Consider the following 22,254-nt stretch of genomic DNA (forward strand, 5'->3'; position numbering starts at 1 on the left):
AGTACAGAATGCTGTTACCAGCCCACGAAAGTGGTACCTATTTATCTACTTGCATTTGTATGCTTTGAGCAGGGGCAAATCAAGTAATACCAATGGAAAATTCTAACCATGTGAAACTCTTTCTTGGAAACTAACATACCACAGCTTTCATTTGCAAGAGAAGCTTGCAACTAAAGTGTAATTGTAGCAATGATGAGAGTCCATGCATTCCTCAATTTACAACCATTGTTTAGCAACCCAGGATCTCTCCCACCCCTTGAGGTACCCCATGCTAGGTGCATAATGACTAGGGGGACAGTCATGTGTCCATGATTGCCTTGCTTAATGACAGCAACAATGGTTGCAATTCCGAACTCATTTGTGATCCTAAGTCAAGAACTACCTGTACTTTAATGCTAAATTTAATGTTAACAAAATAAATCTTACTTTTAGCTAGAAATGCAAGAAACTGCCTTAAATCAATTCAGGATCATCTGTTTTAGTCCTGTCCTGAACTGCCCTGATTCATTTCTCTAAACCAGCCCTTTTCTACTTGGATATCACTCCGATAAATGACATTTCTTTCCCAGAATTCTCAGCAGTTCACACACTAGGGAGATTGGGAGTTGAACTTCATGTATCTTCAGGGATGTCAAACTTGCAGCGTCACATTATCATCATGACTTTTTCCCCCTTCCCTAACCGGGAGTGTGTGTGCTGTGGCCCACCAGCGGCCAGCAGAGCTGGCAGCAGATTCCGGCAATGAGGAGATTGGGGAGGAACCTGGGCCAGTCCTGGAGTCTGGGGAAGGCTCTGATGAGGGCTCTGTGTCAGAGGCAGAGTGGGGACCAGTGCCATATGCCAGTTATCAGATGCTTTCAGAGTCAGACATAGTGGGGCAGAAGAACAGCTGGAGTCTGTTCCCAGTGTGCACATGCACAGAGTTGCCAGACAAAGGGAACAGCTAAAGAACAGGGGTCAATGGGAGTAAGGCCACAGGTGGGCGATGAATGGCCTTCCCAGAGGAAATAAAAGAGGAGCAAAAGAGGAGTGGAGTTTGCAGGAGACTCCTTACTTCACTTAATTGGTTACTTCACTTAATTGGTTCATGACTCTCCGAGACTCCTTGCCAAGTTTTGCAGATATCAGCCTGTCAGCTCTCCAAGCCAGATAAAGTAAACTGTAAATCCTCCCTTGAAAGACTTTGCTGGATGGGAATGAGTAGAATTAACAGTGAATTAATAAAAGGGTTTTTTGTCAGGACAAGGAGTTTGCTTCATGCTCTTGGGAAGCCTAGGTTAGAACAGGGTGGACATGGCCAATGCACGACGCAACTGGCCCAGGGGCCGTGATTTTGACACCCCTGATGTATCTGGAGAGTTGGAGAAGGTTGATTTCAGACTGTACATATTAACGACTGAAGCTGTGGGAGGCTAATCTGCGCGGAATATATTTTCTAATAAACTCAAATATATGCAAAATGTATTTTAAAAATAAAACGTGCTTTCTAACCCTTTGCGAAGCTTACCCCTTTTATTAGTCGGTAAACTAGAGACAACTTCATAGCCAAATTCTAAAGGAAACTTTGAAAGCAGTTGGCAGACAAACATATAATTAGCACACCAGTTAATTGGATTACTACAGCACTGGTTCTTGGAAACACCTACAAGCTTCCTAGAAAATCTATGATTGTTGAAGAGTTCAAACTAATTATCGCCATCAGAAATTAAAGTGTTGAGGCAACTATGTTAATTTGTTTGACTTGCTTTTTAAAAAAGACGACCTCATACTCTGGATTTATTTTTACTTTAGGTTTGGTTAACATAAAGATGGGTACAACCACCTGGTAATCACCCACAGCTTATTTTTTTAAAAAAAAAAACACATCACCAGCATTTAAATTTCCACAGAAACCAGCACAAGCTTGAAAATACTCTAAATTGGTCTTCTTGGTGGGAATTTTGGCAGCATACCAAGAAGAGTTATGTGCAGCTGTTCAGTTCCAAAGTGGAAAAGTTGTTTTGGAGATGTGATGAAGAACACCTGTTGGCACCTCTTTGGAGAAGCTACATTTTCTAGAGTGTGGTAGCTGTGGAATTTCCAGAATACTACCATATTTTTTGAAGTATAAGACACACCGGAGTATAAGACGCACCAAGATTTTAAAGAGGCAAATTTAAAAAAAAATTTTTTTTTGCACTCTGCAGACCTCCCCAAAAACGGATCATTTTTTTGCAAAAACAGGCCGTTTTTTTTTCAAAAAAAGGCCATGAATAGCTTTTAGGAGGCTTGTAGGAGCTCCTGGGGAGGGGGGGGGGGCAAAATGAACAAAAAAAATGGCATATTTTTTTTTGCAAAAACGGGGGCGTTTTTTGCCAAGAAACCCAGCATGAATAGCCTTTAGGCGGCTTATAGACTGCTCCTGGGGGCTGGGGGGGGGGAATTGAGGGAAAAATGGCCCTTTTTCGCTCATTTCTGCCTTCCCCAGCACCCAGGAGCACTCTGAAAGCCTTCTAAAGGCTATGCACGGCTATTTTGGTGAAGGGGCGGCGTTTCAGGAGGCAAAAAAATGCTGTCTTCAGTGTATAAGACACAGCCAGATTTTCAGCCTCTTTTTTGAGGGAAAAAGGTGCGTCTTATACTCCAAAAAATACGGTAGATATTTTGGGATTATAATATCTCTTGTGGGGATGTGGTGGTTGGATATGGTTCCTCATATACCCTGGACCCATGACATAAAGAAATAACCAATACCCTGAATTGGACCCAAAGGTCCAATTCAACTTTTGCTTTTGATTTTTTTCAAGAAGCAAATGGAATTTCTGGTTTTTCTTTCATCAGCTCTGAAGAAACTTCTTGGATGAGAAGCAAAACATCTTCAAAGAAAAACCAGAAAGCCCAGTTGCCTCTTGAAAAAAGCACCTTTGGTTTGGGTGACTGAGAATCTCCATAGAATTGGATCCGGAAGCAAACGTAACAACCAGTGCAGTTCACTTAACAGCAAATACATGTGTCACATGAGGGGCCACCAGAACTGCCCATATCACTGTGTTTTGTATTTGCTTCCAAAAACTCTTCAAGGATAGCCCCGTGCACAGCGTGTTGCAATAATCCAAGGAAGAGATGTATTTGTGCATCATTGACACAAAAAACTATAGTCACCTTGCTTGCTAATAAACTTCCTTTAAATCTCTATGGGAAGATGTAATATAACAGTTTATTGTGGTTTTTTTCAATAGCATTTCTATTTTCATGGCTGGAGGTGCTGATATTGAGAAATATATCTTGGATAAATTGTTATATTTTTATTTATTAAATTTGTTTACCACCCATCTCATCTTCCCATGGTGAAAAGGTGTACTTAATGTCTTTGCTAATGAACCAGGCAGACAATTTTGAAAGTCATTCCTTCCTAGCTCACTTCCCTGTTGAGAATTTAACATGATTTTAATATGCAGCGTATTAACCTATTCAGTATAGCAGAAAGGAATGAGATTCACAGTAAGATTCAGAAGACTGTTTAAGAATGTATTTAATGATTTAAACCAAATCTGAAGGCAGGTTTTAGTCCTGTGGCAGAGATTTTTCTGAAATTAAATTAAAAAGTTTGTTCCAGCTAGGCTAAAAATTTCCAGAAGATGCTATCAACTAGAACAGAAAAGTACAGGCATCAATCCAGACTGTAAAAATATGTATGACTAGCTGATAGCCTGGCATTGCCCAGGTATTTTCCCCCTTACCAGAGGGAGCCCACTTATGGAGTACTGTGAAGCTGTTACCATGGCAACTCCACTGCACTGTACAGTAGAAGCCATGTAAAGGCAGTACAGTAGAAGCCATGTAAAGGCACAACAGGTTGTATCTCAACAGAACACACATCCTGACGAGTGTTAGGGGTGTCTTATTTTTTTCCAGAGAGTAAGTTATCTGTGTACCAAATTTGATTGAAATTGCTCCAAGCATTCCAGAGTTATGCTGGAACACACACACACACATACACACAGCGAGAGAGAGAGCCATATATGTATGTATGTATATGTATGTATGTATGTATATGTATATGTATATATGCTGGTCTTGTTGTATTCGGGTCTTTTCCTGTGTAAGATTGACATTGTCTTGGCAACGTTTCGGCGAGGTCTCACTCGCCATCCTCAGGCTGGAGCTGCCGTCTTTCTATAAATCTTGGGGTGTGTGTGTGTGTGTGTGTAGTGCTGGCTTTGTTTCAGTAAGTGGATTGATTGGATGTGTGGCTGTATCATGATTGGCAGATTGGTGCTGGCTGTGGATCTGTTGTTGTTTTGTGTTGTAACGGCCTGGGTGGTGGATGGGGCTCATTTGTTGACTAGGGTTGGTTTCCAGATGTCTGGCAGGCGGGAGGTATTGTCACATTCATTCATGTTGTGGGGGTGTTTCTCTATTTCGATAGCTTCCATAATTATTCTCTTGTTGAAGTGTTCTGTTTTGGAGATTAATTTGGTTCCTTCAAGGTTAATTTCATGTCCTGTAGCTTTAAGATGCTGGAAAAGGGAGGAAGTTTTTTCTTTTTTTCTTACTGAGTCCTTGTGTTCTGCGATGCGTGCATTTATTCTCCAGTTTGTTTGTCCTATGAATGTTGAAGGGCAGATTTTGCATGGTATTTTGTAGACTCCTTGATTTTCTAGCTGGATTTTGTCTTTGGGGTTTCTTAAGATGTTGGCTATTTTTGGGTCAGTGTTGAAGGCTGTCTTGATATTGTGTTTGTGGAGAACTTTGTTGATTTTATCTGTGGTGCCTTTGATGTAAGCATACCTACACATACCTACACCCGTGAAAATCTAGGAAAACATATATGTGTTTGTGTGTGTGTGTGTGTGTGTGTGTGTGTGATGTCAAAGCACCTGGTATGCTCAAATATGGGAGGAAGCATACTGCTTCTTTTTTGCCTTTCAGCTTCACCCTCGGAGCCTTCCAGGCAGGAAACCATTTTTGTGTTGCATTATATATATATTAGTAGATGGCAGCTAGACGAGAGAGGAAAATCTAACTGATGCCATCAATCAATGATCAACTGGACTGTTTGCAACCCAGATATAATAGCCCAAAGGGAAATCAAGGTTTAATGGACCAAAGGGCAACTTAGCATAAGGCTGCCTCATATGCTCATCGTAATTTGAAAGGAATATTTCAACCTTTATCATGTATATCTAGCACGCAAGCCGCTTGTTCTATTACAAATACTGGAGAACTGTGAGTGATAAGAAAGTTTCTAACAAATAAAAGGATATTGAACAAATTTCTTCCTCAAATGGAACTCCAGTCTCTGTTATGCAAAATGATTAATTGCCAATAACAATGCAACAGAGACAGCTACTTTGGCTGCTAATAACGATATTAAAATTAGTACAGCAAGGCACCTACTGATCATTGGAGTATTGTATTTGCTAAGAATTACAATTATATTTCCTAGCAGTTTAGCGTACAGCAAGTAAAGCGAGCTAACCAGAGAGAAGATCATTTCATTTCAGTTATTATTATTAATGCTATGACCACATACGTATCTCCCAGACATGGCCCTGCATTAAGGGGGTGTTTTATCTGTCTCTATTTTCCAACAGTTTTCAAAATTGACTGGGTGTCTCTTGAGAGTTCTCGAAAAGGAAAACAAAAAAAGTTTATTGCTGCTGAATTTGGATGGGCTGTTGTGGCATAACAGACAACTGTATCAATTTAATTTCAAAACAAATTTGCTTTCTTACATTTGGCATTTCCCTTCAATTTAATTCTGTCTCATTCAGTTCTACTCCTTTGATATTGTGGTCCTCAACCTTCTGGCCGCCAAGGACTGGTTCAGTGGAAGGTGGTTTTTCCAAGGACGAGAGGTGTGTAGTTTTGGATGTTGCCAGGGTGCTGCCTTTGTACAGATGGGGCTTCACTCACTTCCTGATGGACTATGGACCAGTGCTGATCTGTGGCTGGGTCTGCTAAATTCTTCCTGGATAAATCCATTACTACTTTCTTCAAGTTGATCATCATCATCATCATCATCTTTTAATGACCCCACAATCCCTTGTGGGGTGGAGTCCGGGCAACTGAATGGAGCTGAGTGTTTGCTGGCCAGATGCCCTTCCTGTTGCCAATGCGGAGTGATATTCAGCAGGCATGATCTCAACTCAATGAGAAATATTTGCCTCTCAGGGGTGAGTTTCAAAAATTTTAGCAAGGGGTTCTCTGCCCGGTTGTTGGGTGGGCGTGGTGGGCATGGCCTAGTCGGCCTCCTGCACCATTGGGGGGGGGATTTTTGCCCTCCTTGGGCTCCAGAGGCTTTCCTTGAGTCTCCAAAAGGGCGAAAACGACCTTCCCAGGTTCCGGAGGCCCTCTGGAGTTCCTTCCAAATTTCTGTTAGGCCCATTTTTCGCGATCCCCGAGCCTCTGTGCACGCTCTGCACTTACCTGCATCCAAATTGGGCCGCATGGAGACTCCAATGAGGTGCAAGGAAGGGCAGGATCAGCCAGGAGTGGGATTTGTTGGTTCTCTGAACTGCACAGAATCTTAGCTAGAGGTTCTCCCGAACCCCTGCAAACCCCCTGCACAGCCCACTCCTGCTGCCTTTACCTAGGATTTAACTCACAGTCTCCTGATTGTGAGGCGAGAGCTCCACCTCTAGGCCATCACACCACTCCCTTTCTTCAGGTTGATGCTCTCCAAATATTCTTGACTTCAACTGCCATTGTACCAATCAGTGTGCCCACACCTGTTGAGAATTTGGGAATTGGTTTCCCAACTGGCTTAGTGGATCTTGGTTCCATCGATTTATTCAAATTTTGGAATTAATTGTTCCCTATCTTTCCAGAAATGATTTTCCATAAAGCTAGTGATGAGAACAAATGAACATTACAGGAACAATTGAGATACACACCTTCTTAATCCCTCAGAGAACATTTAGAAGATGGACAATGACCCATAACCTGTTCTTAGAATATACAGAGAACATCAAGAGCCGTTCAAACACTGTCTTTGTCAGAGTTTGTTGCAGAAATCACACCCAGAAAGCACACCCAGATAACTGATTCAGCAGGATTCATTAACTTCTTTATATACATAACAACACATGAGTAAATGTACAATACCAATAGTGGATTCTCCAAAGTGGTAGTAGCTACAGGCAAAACACAGGCAGAGTAAAGATTGGTTTCAGTTCAGAGTTCAGAGCTTAATACAGCTAAGCCACACCCAGACGTCTTACTTAAGTTTCTGTTTCCAAACAGCCCTCATTGGCTGACTTAGTTGCTATGCCTATTCATTGGCTGACCTTGTTACCATGTCCCATTGCAGGCAGTCCCCAATGGCTGACCTGTTGCTATGTCCTATTCCAGTTCATGAATATTTTGACAGTCTTCTACCAGATAGGGCAAGAAACCTACCATCTATTATGTGCTGATTCCCTGATCTACAACCTAGAAAGTTCCCCTAACTCTCACTACATAAAATAAATACATTTCACACACACTGTATTTACCTCCCAGTATATGCTGTGTGCATTTAGTGTGCATTGCTTTTTTTTTTTTTTAAAGAGAGCAATTGCTGTGAGCACTGCTTTCTGTTGCTTTTAAAAACTTAGGCAGGTTGTGATGGTTTGCAACCTGGTGTTTTCCCAATAGTTGTAACCATGGTTACCTGTACATTATGTGTGGGGATTGGGGGGAGGAAAAACAAATTCTGAATAAGTGATAGAGGTAAGGTCTAGAAAGAGGATGTTTAACTTCTATTGGGTAGGAGGGCTACTATCAACCAGGAAGCAAGAGAACACCAGTCTTCCTGTCCCAAAGGAGCTTTTTTCAGGAGGCAACTGGACTTTCTGTTTTTTTTTCTTTGAAGACATTTCGCTTCCCATCCAAGAAGCTTCTTCAGCTCTGACTGGATGATGGGGAACAAAAGGATTTATATTCCTTGCAGACAGCTGGTCCTTTGCATTGTTTTAGAGAGTCACTGAGGCCACCTGGAGTTGTATCTGTGTCATCAGAGTCACTTGAGTGATGCAAATGGGTGTGGAGCCTTCTTGGAACTGTTGAAAGGCCTGTGTTGTAGACTGGAGATAGATGATATCTCTCGCCACCATCTCCAATTACGTTACTAACTTAACACCTGCAGGGCTTCACTTAACAACCGTGGTGAGTAATTGGGCAAAAATTCACTCGGCAGCTGTCTTGCTTGGCAACTAAATTTTTGGACTCAATTATGGTCGTAAGTTGAGGACTACCTGCATTAACAACACTGGGTGTCCTCATCTACAACTTATTCTCTCACTGCCAAGTGTCAGTGGAAAGAATTTAATGGCATAAGACCAACCAGCTTACTCATGAAGATACTCATAGCCTTTCCTACAACCAGAGCTAAGCCAAGCCCATTTGGGTTGATTCTCATTTATAGATGGATAGCTTCCAGATGGACTGTGCTATCTGAGCTGCATGCTTTCTTACCTCTTGTTCTTGTCCTCTATTTGTAAGAGATAGACCATGTCGTCAGTCGCATGCTGTCTGGAGCTGCTCTCCCCCCATTTCAATTTCAGGCTCTGGGGACCCGCTGCAGTACATTCTAGCCGAGGGGGTAAAGGTGGCAATGACCGGGTCTTTGCTGCAATGAAGTGGCTAAAAGGCCCAGCTCCAACCTCATTGACGGCCTGAATCCGGATCCTGTCATTGAAAGAGACACAGAAAGAACGGATGGTTAAAATGGACAGAATAGAAGTTATAGACACGTTTCATGCTTCCATATCGCTGCTATTCTACAGTTATTTTGGTGACACCATGGTATGTTAAGGAAGCTGCTACAGATAGGCTCTCAGCTTCTCTTAGATGGCAGACCAACACAGTTCCCTTTTCTGACCTAGGCTTCCTGATAAAGCATAAATCACACGCTTAGTCCCCAAAACCCTCTTTTATTTAAACGGCTGTGAATTATGGACATTCACAGTCCGTAATGATCCACAAACAGTCTGTGAAGAGTCTTCCAGATGTCTTCCAGAGTCTTTTAGGGTAATGCTGATAAGCACCCACCTTTACCTCCCTTGAAACGCTGCCAGAGACCTAATTGCCAATTAGTTTTGCAAGGCCAAACGGAGCACAGAGTCAAACGGAGCTTCTCAGAGTTTGAACCCACCAGAATGAACAAAATTGCTCCCTGCAAAGGCTCATGTCCGTTTGCTCCTCCTCTTTTATGTCTTATGGGAGGGGGGCAATCATCTCCAAGCCTTACTCCCAAGTCGCCCAATTTGTCTTAACTGTTCTTGCCTTCTGGGAACAGGCTCACACTGTTCTTCTGCCTTGCTGATGTCAGACTGTGCTCATCTCTCTGAACTACTCGAAATTTCCACTACCAGTTCTCTAGAACTGGTCAGAACATGCTGGTCAAAAGTATACCAGGAACATTCAGATCACTGCTTAAAAACAATCGGTGTGATTTGAAATTATTCTATTTTTAGGTGAAACTCTGTGACCCAATTTTTCACATAGAAAATGTACCAGGAATAGGACAAAAACAGCTAAGAGGAAATTACTTGGATGGAAATTACTCTGCCAATTAATGTAATATTTCTCTAAAATTAGCCTGAAATTCTTCTTTAGATCCACAAAAAGCAGCATCAGAGAAGTTGAAGTCTACTGCTATAAATCAGCCTGCTGCCTGATTTACACAATGTACAGATTGAACACACCGATACCCTAAAATAATACTCTGGTATATTATTCTTATTTCTTGATTCTACTCTCATGCAAAACTTGCCTGCCTGCCTCTCTTTATTAACATTCATTAATATTCACTATGGTGTTTCTTTGACATTTGTACAAGAAGATTCTTTGGTCATTAGATTTAACTCAGAATATGAATCGGGAAGAGACAAAAACACAAGAAACGAATCGACAAGGCTTACAGTTGACAGAAGGGAATTTCCTGTTCCTAAAAATTTGCCTTCTACATTTTTATGTTGGATAAAAGCTCAGCAAGTGCCGCTTTTTCGAAAACTACAGTAAACAACATTTTAAAATAATGGACCTGATGCTAGCTTTTAAAGACATTCAAAGTTATTTGAGCATGCACTTCTGTGTAGCCGATAAATGGCAGCGGAAACCAACAGGTGACTATTATCTGCTATAGTTTTAAATGCATGCATATAAACAGCATCAGTTCACCAGAGATCCTACAAGAGACAGGATAGCTTTCAATTTTTACTAATGGATGGTAAGAAAAATTTAGACCAATGCCTTCTCCACTGACATTTACATTCTGTGATAATAATCTTTCCAACTGTTCTGCTCAAATTTTAAGGAAGAATTCTGATGTTATCAATTCTCAATATCACTCTCACAAATGCGTCTACGCTCTATATCAGGGGTGTCAAACTGGTGGCCCACAGGCAAGATGCGCCATGTGCAGGCCACGCCCATAACTTCATAAAGGGGAACACTGTCGCGAAACATCACGTGATGGCAATGTGACGCGGTGAGTTTGACACCCGGGCTTTATAGTATTAACACTGCCAGCAATTCATTGCATAAAGATACAGTTGCTAAAAACAAAGATACATAAATAGTGTGTGTGTGTGTGTGTGTGTGTGTGTGTGTGTGTGTGTGTATGTGTCTACGTAAATGAAACAAACAAAACTGGGATCATGGGATCACCTTTTGTAACCTGACAAGCAAAGTTCAATGGGAAAGTCGGATTCACTTAAGAACTGTGTTACTAACTTAACAATTGGAGTGATTTGCTTAACAATTATGACAAGAAAGGTTGTAAAATGGGGGGGGGGGGGAATTCACTTAATGTCTGTCTCACCTAGCAACAGAAATTTTGGGCTCGATTGTGGTTGTACGTTGAGGACTACCTGTATTCACATGAATATGTGAATATGTGAATACAGGTAGTCCTCAACGTATGACCACAATACATGCACACGTATGACCACATACATGCACACACACACAGAAACACACTTGTGTGTCTGTAGGTGTGGGGGTACACACATACACATATTACATATTACTGTACGGATGTCAATTTGGATAGTGTGTTGTGTGCTTTCCTGCTCTCCGTCAACAAGAATTTTCAGCTTTTCTGAAGTATAAAATTTAGAAAGATTCAGCCAGGAACACAGAATATTCTGCATATAGTCCTTTTAACCAGAAACTGTCCTATTTTATAGGCATGACAGCAACTGCTACTTAAGAGTTGACTTTTCACACTCGTAAATAATATGAGTATATGACTTTCAGACAAGGAACAAAAGTCACAGACAGGACAATGGTCATATACAAGAAATTACAGAAGGAGAAGGATGTGTTTGTGTAGCTTTCTGGAGACTAAAATGAGAGGAAGGGAAAAATGTGTTCATGCAACCTTACAATAATGTGTTGTTATTATTATCGATGGTTGTGCTTCTTGCCTGGATTATCTGAAAAGGGTATATTAACACCAACCCAAACACATTTGCTCAGCCAAAAGCAGCTGAACATTTCCTCCAACACATTGCTTAGAAGGAAGTCTGAAAACTAAACCAGCTCTGATATCACGTATTGCTGTAAAGGTAAAGGTTCCCCTCACTCATATGTGCTAGTTGTTCCCGACTCTAGGGGGCAGTGCTCATCTCCGTTTCAAAGCCGAAGAGCCAGCACTATCCAAAGACGTCCCCGTGGTCATGTGGCCGACATGACTAAACGCCAAAGGCGCACGGAATGCCGTTACCTTCCCACCAAAAGTGGTTCCTATTTTTCTACTTGCATTTTTTATGTGCTTTTGAACTGCTAGGTTGGCAGAAGCTGGGACAAGTAATGGGAGTTCACTCCATTGCACGATGCTAAGGATTCGAACAGCTGAACTGCCGACCTTCAGATCGACAAGCTCAGGGTCTTAGCCACTGAGCCACCACTTCCCTCTTACATTGCACAGTAGGAAGTCTGAAAACCAAACCAGCTCTGATATCATGAATTGCTGATTAATAGCCTAATTAGATATTTTCATCCTTTTAAAAAACAAAGCATCACCTCCTAGAAACAGCAGCCAAAGCACTCTGTTTGATGCTTCTTTGTGCTGACAAGGTCACATAACTGTCCTTAGTCATTATTTGTGCAACATTAATTGAACATCTTAATGGTTCTTCAGAAAGGCTGCCATAAATACAGATGACTTATCCATTCATACGCTATGCAAAATTCCCTGACAGGTGCAATAGGAAAAGGTTGGTTGCGTTGAAAAGTCATCAGGACAAATTAAAAGTCAAAAGCAGCTTCGTACAAATGGAGCCAAATTTTTGAGATTTCACACTCCAGAAATAAACAAGAACCTTTTAAAAAACAACACCACTTAAAGGGAAGTTTCATTTCTTTTACAGTGGCCGTGTTTTGCCTTTTACATTTTCCTTGCAATGTTTGTTTTATAATAATTGGTGTGGTGGTTCTCATGTGTAAGAGAACTGGGGTGACAGAATTAGAATACATCAGTGCAAAAAACAGCAAATACCTATCAAGTTAAGTAAAAAATACAAGAGTGGCATAATTCATATGTTATCGCATTTATTTTATTTCTTCCTCCAAGCCTTGAGCATTTATGTTGCACTTCGAACATATTAGGGCTGATGAAGAGAAGAGTTATCAACCTTTCAACCTCTTTCCATCAGATTATCTGATTATGTCAAATAATTGATTAAGTCAAAAGGGAAAGTTGCCTTTTCTTCTTCCCATTTCACAATTAACACCAGCTTGTAGCTGAAGTTTACATTCATTCCCCTTACAAAAGGGGTGTCAAACTCGATTCCATTGAGGCCTGCATCAGGATTGTGTTTGACAACTGGAGGGTCAGGGTGTGTGTTGCCAGGGTGGGCATGGCCAGCATGATGTCGTTCATGTTTGGGGGGGGGGGGTTGCTTTTGGCAGCCCGAGTACTCTGCTCCTGAATTCCATTTCTGGCTGCGACAGCCTCTTGTAACTTCTGCCAGTGAAAACAGAACTCGGGGGGGGGGGGAACGTGTGGCCCTTGCGAGAAAAAACTGAGCTTACTGTTTCCAAGGAGGCCCCGTGGCCCAGATTTAAGCACTCCATGGGCCAGATCAGGCCCACAGGCCTTGAGTTTGACACCCCTATCTTACAAGACAGGTGCAACTGAATTACTTCCCCTAACAAGCCAGAATCAGAAGTATAGAACGGTATATTTAAATTGAAACTAGGTTTAAGATTCAGTATGACATAAAATACGAATGGTCCTGTACAACCCTAGACACCTCCTTTTCATTGGATTTCTGGACCAGTGTTAGCCTCAGCAACTTTCACCCATATGTGCACTTTAACTCCCCAGCCAGAAATCTTAAAGAGTTGAATTTCACCCATCTTAAAAGTTCCTGAGTTTGAGAAACACTATTCTTGACAGTCTCTGGAAACACCAAAGAACAGTACTATTCATTTAAAAAGTCATATTTAGAGATAATAAGATACCTAGTCTTAAATAGAAGGCTAATGTTTATGTTTATGAAGATGATTTTATTTGGGTTGCAAAATCTTCAGAACCACTAAGTGGCAGTATTAAAAAAAACCTTAACTCCTTGCTCCCATCTAGTGGTCATGTGGATTTATCAGAATAAAAAGAGTTGGAAGGGATCTTGAGATCACTTCCGATCATTTAAGGCGACGGACGTTGTTGTCCGCTGTTCGTCTCTCTGGTGGGCTCCTTTCAGGAGCACAGGGGGTCTCGGAGGGGCCACCTGCTGCAGGGCGGCTCGCTGGAAACCTCTCGGATGCGGCGGCAGCCGGCGGGGGTGTTTCCAGCTTCGCCCCAGGAGCCAGGGAACGGAGGGGGGGCAGGGAACAGCATTTGTCTGTCTGCCCTTTCGCTGAATGGGCTCCGGGAGGAAGGAGTCAATTAAGGAGGAGCGGCTGGAATGCGGGTGGTGAGAGATCCATCCTAATCTCCTTAATTATCGTTGATGAATAAGCAGCAGACTATTGTAAATTCATGTTCAATCTATTTGAAGCTGGAAGATTAGAGGGGGGTTCCTTTTGTCTTTACCCCCCTCGGATAAAGTGGCATTTGAATTATCTCTCTCTATATCAGAATGGAGAGAGAATAAAGGCTGACTTGTCACCTGCATTAACTATGTGAGAAAGATTCGTATCACAACTGCAAGAGCTGATTGTTGAGCTGTTTTCTTAAAGGAAAAAAAACTTTATGGAAACTTTTGTTCTTCTCCCTGTGAAAGGAGGAGCCAAGATGGCTCCCCTCCGTCTTCGTTTTTGTACTTACAAATGAAGTCTGCCTTTTGAAACTAACTTTGAAAAAATCTCTGGCATTGTATTATTACCCACCCCTGAAGGACCCCTGGACCTCTCCTGTTATATGGTCTTCCTGGATTTTGATTGTTTGATTTTCCCCTTTCTGGTGTGCCTCCGTGTCTGGGAACTGTGATGGAGAACTGACTTTTCACTTTCGGTTTTGCTTGCCTTCTTGGATCGGCACAGCTGCGCACTCCACTGACGCCATTTCTTTTGTAAAAGATTTATTCCTTCGCTGAACTCAGATAAATGGGGCCCAAAGAGCTACCAACGGGCAAGTCATTCTCGGCTCCCACATCTGCCACCTCCAGCCCAAGTATGCATCAGACGAAAATTACTTCATTTTTACAACAACAAGGGGCTGGAGAGAGCTCAAAAGACTTATCCGTTACCCAAATGTTTCAGGAAATGATGAGGGGTCAAAACGAGCTGAAAAAGGAGGTGGCAGATCTTAAAGAAGAACTCAGAGGTGTACAACACCATATAACAGAAAACAAACAAAAAATTAAGGTGTTGGAGAGGAGGTTAAGGCAGTCCGGAAGGGGAATTTAGAATTGAAAAATGTTATGGCCAAGATAGAACTTGAAAGAATGTCCTTTTTTCTCAGATTCCAGAACCTACCAGAGACAGAAAATGAAGATCTTAAGGATATTATGAGTACAATTTTAGCAGACTATATTAAGAGAGACAAAGAACAGTTGTGGTGGGATATGGATCTGGTTTACAGGATTAATTCAGCATACGCTAGAACACATAATGTTCCAAGGGAGGTACATGTTAAATTTCTTAGGAGGACCACAAGGGATGAGGTGCTAGGAGCTCAAAGGGGGGGGGGGGACCACTAAAATATAAAGACAAAGAAATTACCATTCTTAAGCAAATTCCCCCCCAAAAAAAATAAGAGAGAAAAGGAGGAAGTATTCCTCCTTATCAAATAAATTATATAATAAAGGAGTTTGGTTTAGATGGTTATTGCCAGAGGGAATGTTGATCTTTTGGGAGGGAAACAGAATTAGAATTAATACAGTGGGGGAGGCAGAAGCCTTTATTAAAAAACACGGCTCTCTCCTAGAGGACAAAAATATGGGAGGTAGTGAAAAAGGTAGTAATGTACAAGATATGAGGGAGGGAGGGGCTGTGGCTCCATCTGGGGACAGGGAGGAGGGAGCAATATCAAAAAGGCTCAGGTCACAAAAATAAATGCATTTGAAATATTATTGTAATTGTTGATATACTAGAAAGTGACAAAGAAAGACATGATTGAACGCATGGTTGATATAATGTAGAACAAGACTCTGTTAATGCTTATCGTTTATACGTTGTTTTTAACATTGTAAAAATTGTGAGATTTGGAGGGATTTCTATCACTAGCACGGGAGCTGCCAAAATTTTCTATAACCTTTGTACCTTTCCCCATAAATGCTTAAAAACCAATAAAATTATTTTTTTAAAAAGAATAACACATTTTTTGCTCTCTGCTGCTATTAGCAATAATTCGAATTGAGACCCTATTACTATGCTGTCTGAAAAGAAAATGACTTAGAGTTACTTTGGATGTTTAGAGTTATATTTGCTCGCTGATCCTCAATCTATATTAATTCCTAAATTAATTTCTCAGAAGTCCAAAGAAAAAAAAGAATTATGAGTTCAGTTATTTATCTCCACAGGACCATTAACAGAATTAATATGCACATTTAATAATTACTACCAAGGATCTAAAAAATGACTACATTATATTACTGATTATGCTCATCATTCTAGTTTAGAAATCTTTAATTGTTTTCTGTTATTTCTAACACATATTCTAATTAGTTAAATGTTTAGTAATGCATTAAATGCAAAGTAAAAATTGAGCATTGTTTGCAGATATCCTCAATCATCTTATGAGCTCAAAACACAGAGGGAAAAAAGTAATTATAAAGGTTTTGAATGGAAAGCACCAACAGCTTTATTGTATGGGATGAGATGGTTGTTTCTACTTAGCAGAACTATTATTATTTTCTGTAGCCTAAGCAAAAATGGCATCATATGCTAGAAGCAACAGAAGTCCACTGTTCCTCATGGCAGAGACTGAAGCTGTTGGAGCCAAGGGTGAAAAGATTAAAAGCATCTACAAGGAGGCAAACAACAGTATGCGATGAGGTCATCATGCAAATGCCATAATATACATTTACACCAGATGTGAAAGCAACACCCATGAAGATGATCTCACCGTGTGTGTGAAGTTGATTGAGATCACAGCAGTGTGCTGTTGGAGGTCTATCTTTCAAATGTGAAAGAATAGGAAAGGAGAGAGTTTTCTCTCTCTGCTTAGTAATGTTAGTTACGAGAGCCAGTTTGGTCTAGTGGTTAAGGCACCAGTCTAGAAATCAGGGTACTGTGATTCTAGTCCTACCTTAGGTATGAAATCCAGCTGGGTGACTTTGGGCCAATGACCAGTAATTATCCTGTTTTTCTGAAAATAAGACCTCCCCGGATAATAAGCCCAATCGGGCTTTTGAGAGCATGTGGTAAAATAAACCGCCCCCGAAAATAAGCCCGCCCTGAAAATATTGCAACACAGCAGCAGCCATGAGGTACCCTACTCCTGCACCTCAAAAACAATTAGACCTCCCTGTAAATAAGGCCAAGCACTTATTTTGGGGGTTAAAAGAAAATAAGACCCTGTCTTATTTTCGGGGAAACACGTTATGACTTCCAGTCCCACCTTAGGCATGAAAGCCAGCTGGGTGACTTTGGGCCAATGATCAAGGTACTGGGATTTCTAGTCGTGCCTTAAGCATGCAAGCCAGCTGGATGACTTTGGGCCAATCATCTGTAGATTATGAGTTCTAGTCCTGCTTTAGGCATGAAATCTGACTGGATTACTTCGGGCGAATCATCTGTAGACTATGAGTTTTAGTCCCGCCTTAAGCATGAAAGCCAGCTGGATGACTTTGGGCCAGTCATCAGTAGACTACGAGTTCTAGTCCTGCCTTAGGCATGAAAGCCCACTGGATGGGCCTATCATCAGTAGACTATGAATTCTAGTCCCGCCTTAGGCATGAAAGCCCACTGGATGGGCCTATCATCAGTAGACTACGAATTCTAGTCCCGCCTTAGGCGTAAAAGTCCACTGGATGGGCCTATCATCAGTAGACTATGAGTTCTAGTCCTGCCTTAGGTATGAAAGCCCACTGGATGGGCCTATCATCAGTAGACTATGAGTTCTAGTCCTGCCTTAGGCATGAAAGCTGGCTGGATGACTTTGGGCCAGTCATTCTCTGGCAGCCCAACCTATCTCACAGCGTTGTTGTGTGGAAAATAGGAGGAGGAAGCAGCATTGGCTATGTTCACCGCCTTCCGTTATTTATATAAATAATAAAAGTAGATTTTTTTAAAAAAATATAAATACCACAAGACCTGGCACAAATGTTTGTACCTACAAGTTAGAGGGGTTGCAAATTTAGCACCATATACTTTTAAAAAACACATATGCACATCTACGAAATTTAGTAGAGATCCTTCCCTATGCCTGCTTTTCTTTCTTTGGCGATTTTGAGTGAAAGAAGAGGGGCAGAAGCTTTGCTCTATCACGCATCCAAAATTAAAGGAAAAGCAGAAGGGGACAGAGTCAGTATCTAATAAGGTTTGGAGAGGAGAAGAGAAAGAAGAAACAGGAAAGGTTGAGGTGGATTAAAAGAATTCAGAAAGGACTGTGGTGGAAGGTAGTCTGGATTTCCTGGGATGGACGGGCTCCATTCCAAAGGAGTAAGAGGCATCACACTTTTGTGTGGAAGAAAGAGGGTGAAGATCCTCCTTAATAGTTCCCACATGTTTTATGGTGCAGTAGTAGAAGTAGTAGTCTACTTTGGTTTGGCAAGATTTCTGTCTATATGCAAAGAACAATAAGGGAAACTGCTTAGAAGAACCACACATGTCTGTCTTGGTTTTTGGAACCTGACTGGACAGCATTCGAGATGAGAGATTTTAACTGTTATTGTCCAAGATATTTCTCATTGCAACTTTCTAAAACTTTTGCAGATTTCTGCATTTGGCTGTTATGGTCAAAGCAAGGATGGAGTTTTCAGAGGTTCAGTGCCGAGGAAAAGCCATTGCTATGCATCAAGAGGGACGCAGTGGTTCATTGGCTCAAATTCCAACAATTCTGGTGTACATTTAGGCTAGAATACCAAGAGTTGGAAGGGATGCAGTGGCTCAGTGGCTAAGACGCTGAGCTTGTCGATCAGAAAGGTTGGCAGTTCAGCGGTTCAAATCCCTAGCGTAACGGAGTGAGCTCACATTACTTGTCCCAGCTTCTGCCAACTTAGCAGTTCAAAAGCATGTAAAAACGCAAGTAGAAAAATAGGAACCACCTTTGGTGGGAAGGTAACAGCGTTCCTTGCGCCTTCGGCGTTTAGTCATGCCAGCCACGGAGACGTCTTCGGACAGCGGTGGCTCTTCAGCTTTGAAATGGAGATGAGCACCGCCCCCGAGTCGGGAATGACTAGCACATATGTCCAAAGGGAACCTTTACCTTTGTCTATACCTCAAAACCAAGGTGCAATCTTGTGGTATCTTGTGACAATGCAGACTCTGCTCTCTAGATTCTATCTGTGACGGATGTAACTTCCTCCTTATGACTCAGTGAAGAAGACGACAATAAACTCTGTGCTCAGTGGCTACAATTATCTGACCCAGATGAAACATTTCTATGATTTTACATATTACTTGATCACTAGGAGGCAGGAACTGCAAGACTATATACTGAAATATTTATGCATTTGGGTAGCTAAGTCATGAAACCTCCAGTGAAGAGAAGGACCAGGGGAGACATGATAGCAGTCTTCCAATATTTGAGGGGCTGTCACAGAGATGAAGGGGGCAAGCTATTTTCCAAAGCACCTGAAGGCCAGGAATAATGGATGGAAACTGAACAAGGAGAGATTCAATCTGGAAATAAGGAGAAATATTCTGACAGTGACAGCAATCAACCAATGGAACAGAATTTCCCTTCAGAAATTGTGGAAGCTTCATCACTGGAAGCTTTCAAGGAGAGACTGGACTGCCATCTGTCAGAAATGGTGTAGGGTCTACATGGGCAGAAGGTTGGACTAGATGACCTACAAGCGCCCTTCCAACTCTGTTAATTTGTATCTTTGCAATAACACTTACCGGAATGTGGTTTCTGGAGGCAGATCCTCAATTACATAACTTGTGACTTTGCCCACTGACAAAATGCTATCTCCTAGTTCGATATTGTAAGATACAATCTCAGACCCATTATTGCACGGTTCCTCCCAGTTCAATACAAGGCATACAACAGGCATTGGACAGGCATCTAGGTGCTCATCCTCTGATACGTAGAGGATGGTTACAGCCTCAGGAACAGACGCTGGGGCTCTGCAGGATACCAGGTCACTGTATGATCCTGCTCCTGCCTGGTTTATTGCCTGGAAAACAAATAGAGATTCAATTTCATTATTCCACAAACTGGCAACAAAGTTGGAAGTCATAGCTATAGAGAGAAAGATCTAGATCAGGGGTCAGCAACCTGCAGCTCTGGAGCCAGATGTGGCTCTTTCATCCCTCTGCTGCGGCTCCCTGTTGTTGGTCGGCTCCACAATTTGATAGGGCTTTCGGTTAGGATAAGTAGAGGAAAAAGGATGCCGCGCTAGGAGGAGACTCTATGGTGGGGGAACCGGACTTCCGGTCGGCAGAGGAAAAAGGATGCCGCGCTAGGAGGGCACTCTATGGTGGGGGAACTGGACTTCTGGTTGGCTCCAGAATTGAATGGGGGGCTTCTGGTTAGGGCCTTTGTGGCTCTTTGAGTGTTTAAGGTTGCTGACCCCTGATTTAGATCAAGGGTCCCCAACCTCTAAGCTGAGCCGTGGCTTACTCACAACGAGGCTGTGTGAACGGCGGTCCAATTATTCACTGGAATGAAAGCTCCTTGCAACTATTCCCTAACTCTGCTTTGTTTCTCTAAAAATGTCACCTTTTATCGTAAAAGGTGCATTTTTTTTCAAGAGGCAACTGAACTTTCTGTTTTTTCTTTGAAGATGTTTCGCTTCTCATCCAAGAAACTTCTTCAGCTCTGACTGGATGGTGGGGAATGGAAGGATTTATACTTCCTGCAGACAGCTGGACATTTGCATTCTTTTAGAGGGTCATTGAGGCCACCTGGAGGTTTATCTGTGTCCTCAGGGTCACTGGAGTGGTGTAAATGGGGGCGGAGCCTTCTTGGAACTGTTGAAAGGACTGTGTTGTAGATTGGAGAGAGGGCTGTTCAATTTTTGACATAAATGGCCTCTTTAACCCCTCTTTCAAACCAGTGGTCCTCTCTGTCCAAAATATGGACTCTGTTCTCTCCAAAAGAGTGGCCTGTGTCTTTTAAATGCAGGTGGACTGCTGAATCTAATCCTGATGTGTTTGTTTACCTATGTTGTGCCATGCATTTATGAAATGGTTGTTTCGTTTCGTTCAGATCTGCACATGGCTCACTGCTTTGTACTGCGCATACGTTGCTCAGTTTCTGTCTGGGTGCTTTATCCTTGGGGTGGACCCTCTCGCCATCCAGTCAGAACTGAAGAAGCATCTTGGATGAGAAGTGAAACGTCTTCAAAGAGAAAAAAACCAAGAAAGTCCCGTTGCCTCTTGAAAAAAATGTGCCTTTGGGACAACCGCCACTTAGATGACTGAGAATCTTCATAGCCTTTTACAGTAAGGTGATGAGGACAGCAGAAATTTATATCGCCGTCTTGATTTACATCTAATCCTATGTAAATTGTCTTGACTTACCTGCAGTCTACAGAAATAATGTGCTGCAGCTGAAAGTTGGTCGATTTCAAAGGAGCTGGCTGTGCCAGTATACACCAGTTCTAAATTCTCCTTGTCTTCTCCCCACTCCAGTCTATATTCTGAGATGTCAGCACCAAAACTCTCAGGACTCTGCAAAAGAAACAGAAGTTTGCATCGTATTTGGGCCCCAAGAGATGCTCTCCTATCTTTTCTGCTTTATATAGAAAACTGAGCAATCCAGGGGTGGACTTGTTCACCCGAATCGTTAGTAAAAACTGCTACGGGTTTGCCTGAACTGGTAGTAAAAATAATGCTACCACTTTGTGCAAACCAGTATTTCTGATGATCAACTGTGACACGTGATTTATGTTAGCTAGAATCATCGGATTTCATGATTACTAGCTAATCTAAATCGTGTGGCACAGTGGATTATTCCCCCCACTGCTGTTCTACTTACCTTTGCAGGTGTGCTCATCCCGTTTTTGATGCTCTGTGCATGCGCAGAAGGTCCTGCGCACTCGCCAGAGGTGGTGCTTACGAGCAAAGCAACCATCTCCGTGGTCATGTGGCCGACATGACTAAATGCAAAAGTTGCACGAGATGCTGTTACCTTCCCACCAAAGGTGGTGCCTACTTTTCTACTTGCATTTTTACATGCTTTTGACCTGCTAGGTTGGCAGAAGCTGGGACAAGTAATGGGAACTCACTCCGTTACGCGGCATTAGGGATTCAAACTGTGAACTGCCGATCTTCCTGATCGACAAGTTCAGCATCATAGCCACTGAGCCACCGCGTCCTGCGTCTCTCTCTGTAGGGAGCCCTAATCGCAGTTAATTTGAATGGAGGATTGACAGAAGTCTAAAGAAACATTTTCTCTTACCTCCCAGCTCGCAAGTACACTTGAATCGGAAAGGAAGGTAAGGCAAGGTGCTTTACACTGCCCTGGAGGTCCAACCACTGTGGTAATTTTGGCAGCTTCAGAGTAAGTTCCATACTAAAAGAAAAAACAGGAAAAACTCATGCACACATGGCATATAGTAGAAGGATTTAGGAGATTACAGTATAGTAATATGTTCTTCTCCACCTTGACGTTCTTCAGATGGACCGTGAATTGTGGTCCATCAATCAAGGAGTATATAAGAATGTATCTATTATAAATAAATATGTATTTATTTGCTTCTTGATTAGGGAAAAAGCCCATCA

The 22,254-nt window shown here is 42.0% G+C and overlaps 1 protein-coding gene across 1 annotated transcript in view; it reads right to left on the reverse strand.

The window, feature by feature from the left end:
* The window catches only part of FNDC3B (fibronectin type III domain containing 3B), a 310,175-nt gene that overhangs the window by 41,813 nt on the left and 246,108 nt on the right, over window positions 1-22,254 (reverse strand). The window contains 4 exon segments of the mRNA XM_081953443.1: window positions 8,440-8,652; window positions 19,426-19,703; window positions 21,052-21,201; window positions 21,932-22,045. Of these exon segments, the coding sequence (XP_081809569.1) occupies window positions 8,440-8,652; window positions 19,426-19,703; window positions 21,052-21,201; window positions 21,932-22,045 (755 nt within the window).

The sequence above is a fragment of the Natrix helvetica genome (genome assembly GCF_964273705.1).
Source record: "Natrix helvetica genome assembly, chromosome: 5".
Classification (NCBI taxonomy): domain Eukaryota; kingdom Metazoa; phylum Chordata; class Lepidosauria; order Squamata; family Natricidae; genus Natrix; species Natrix helvetica.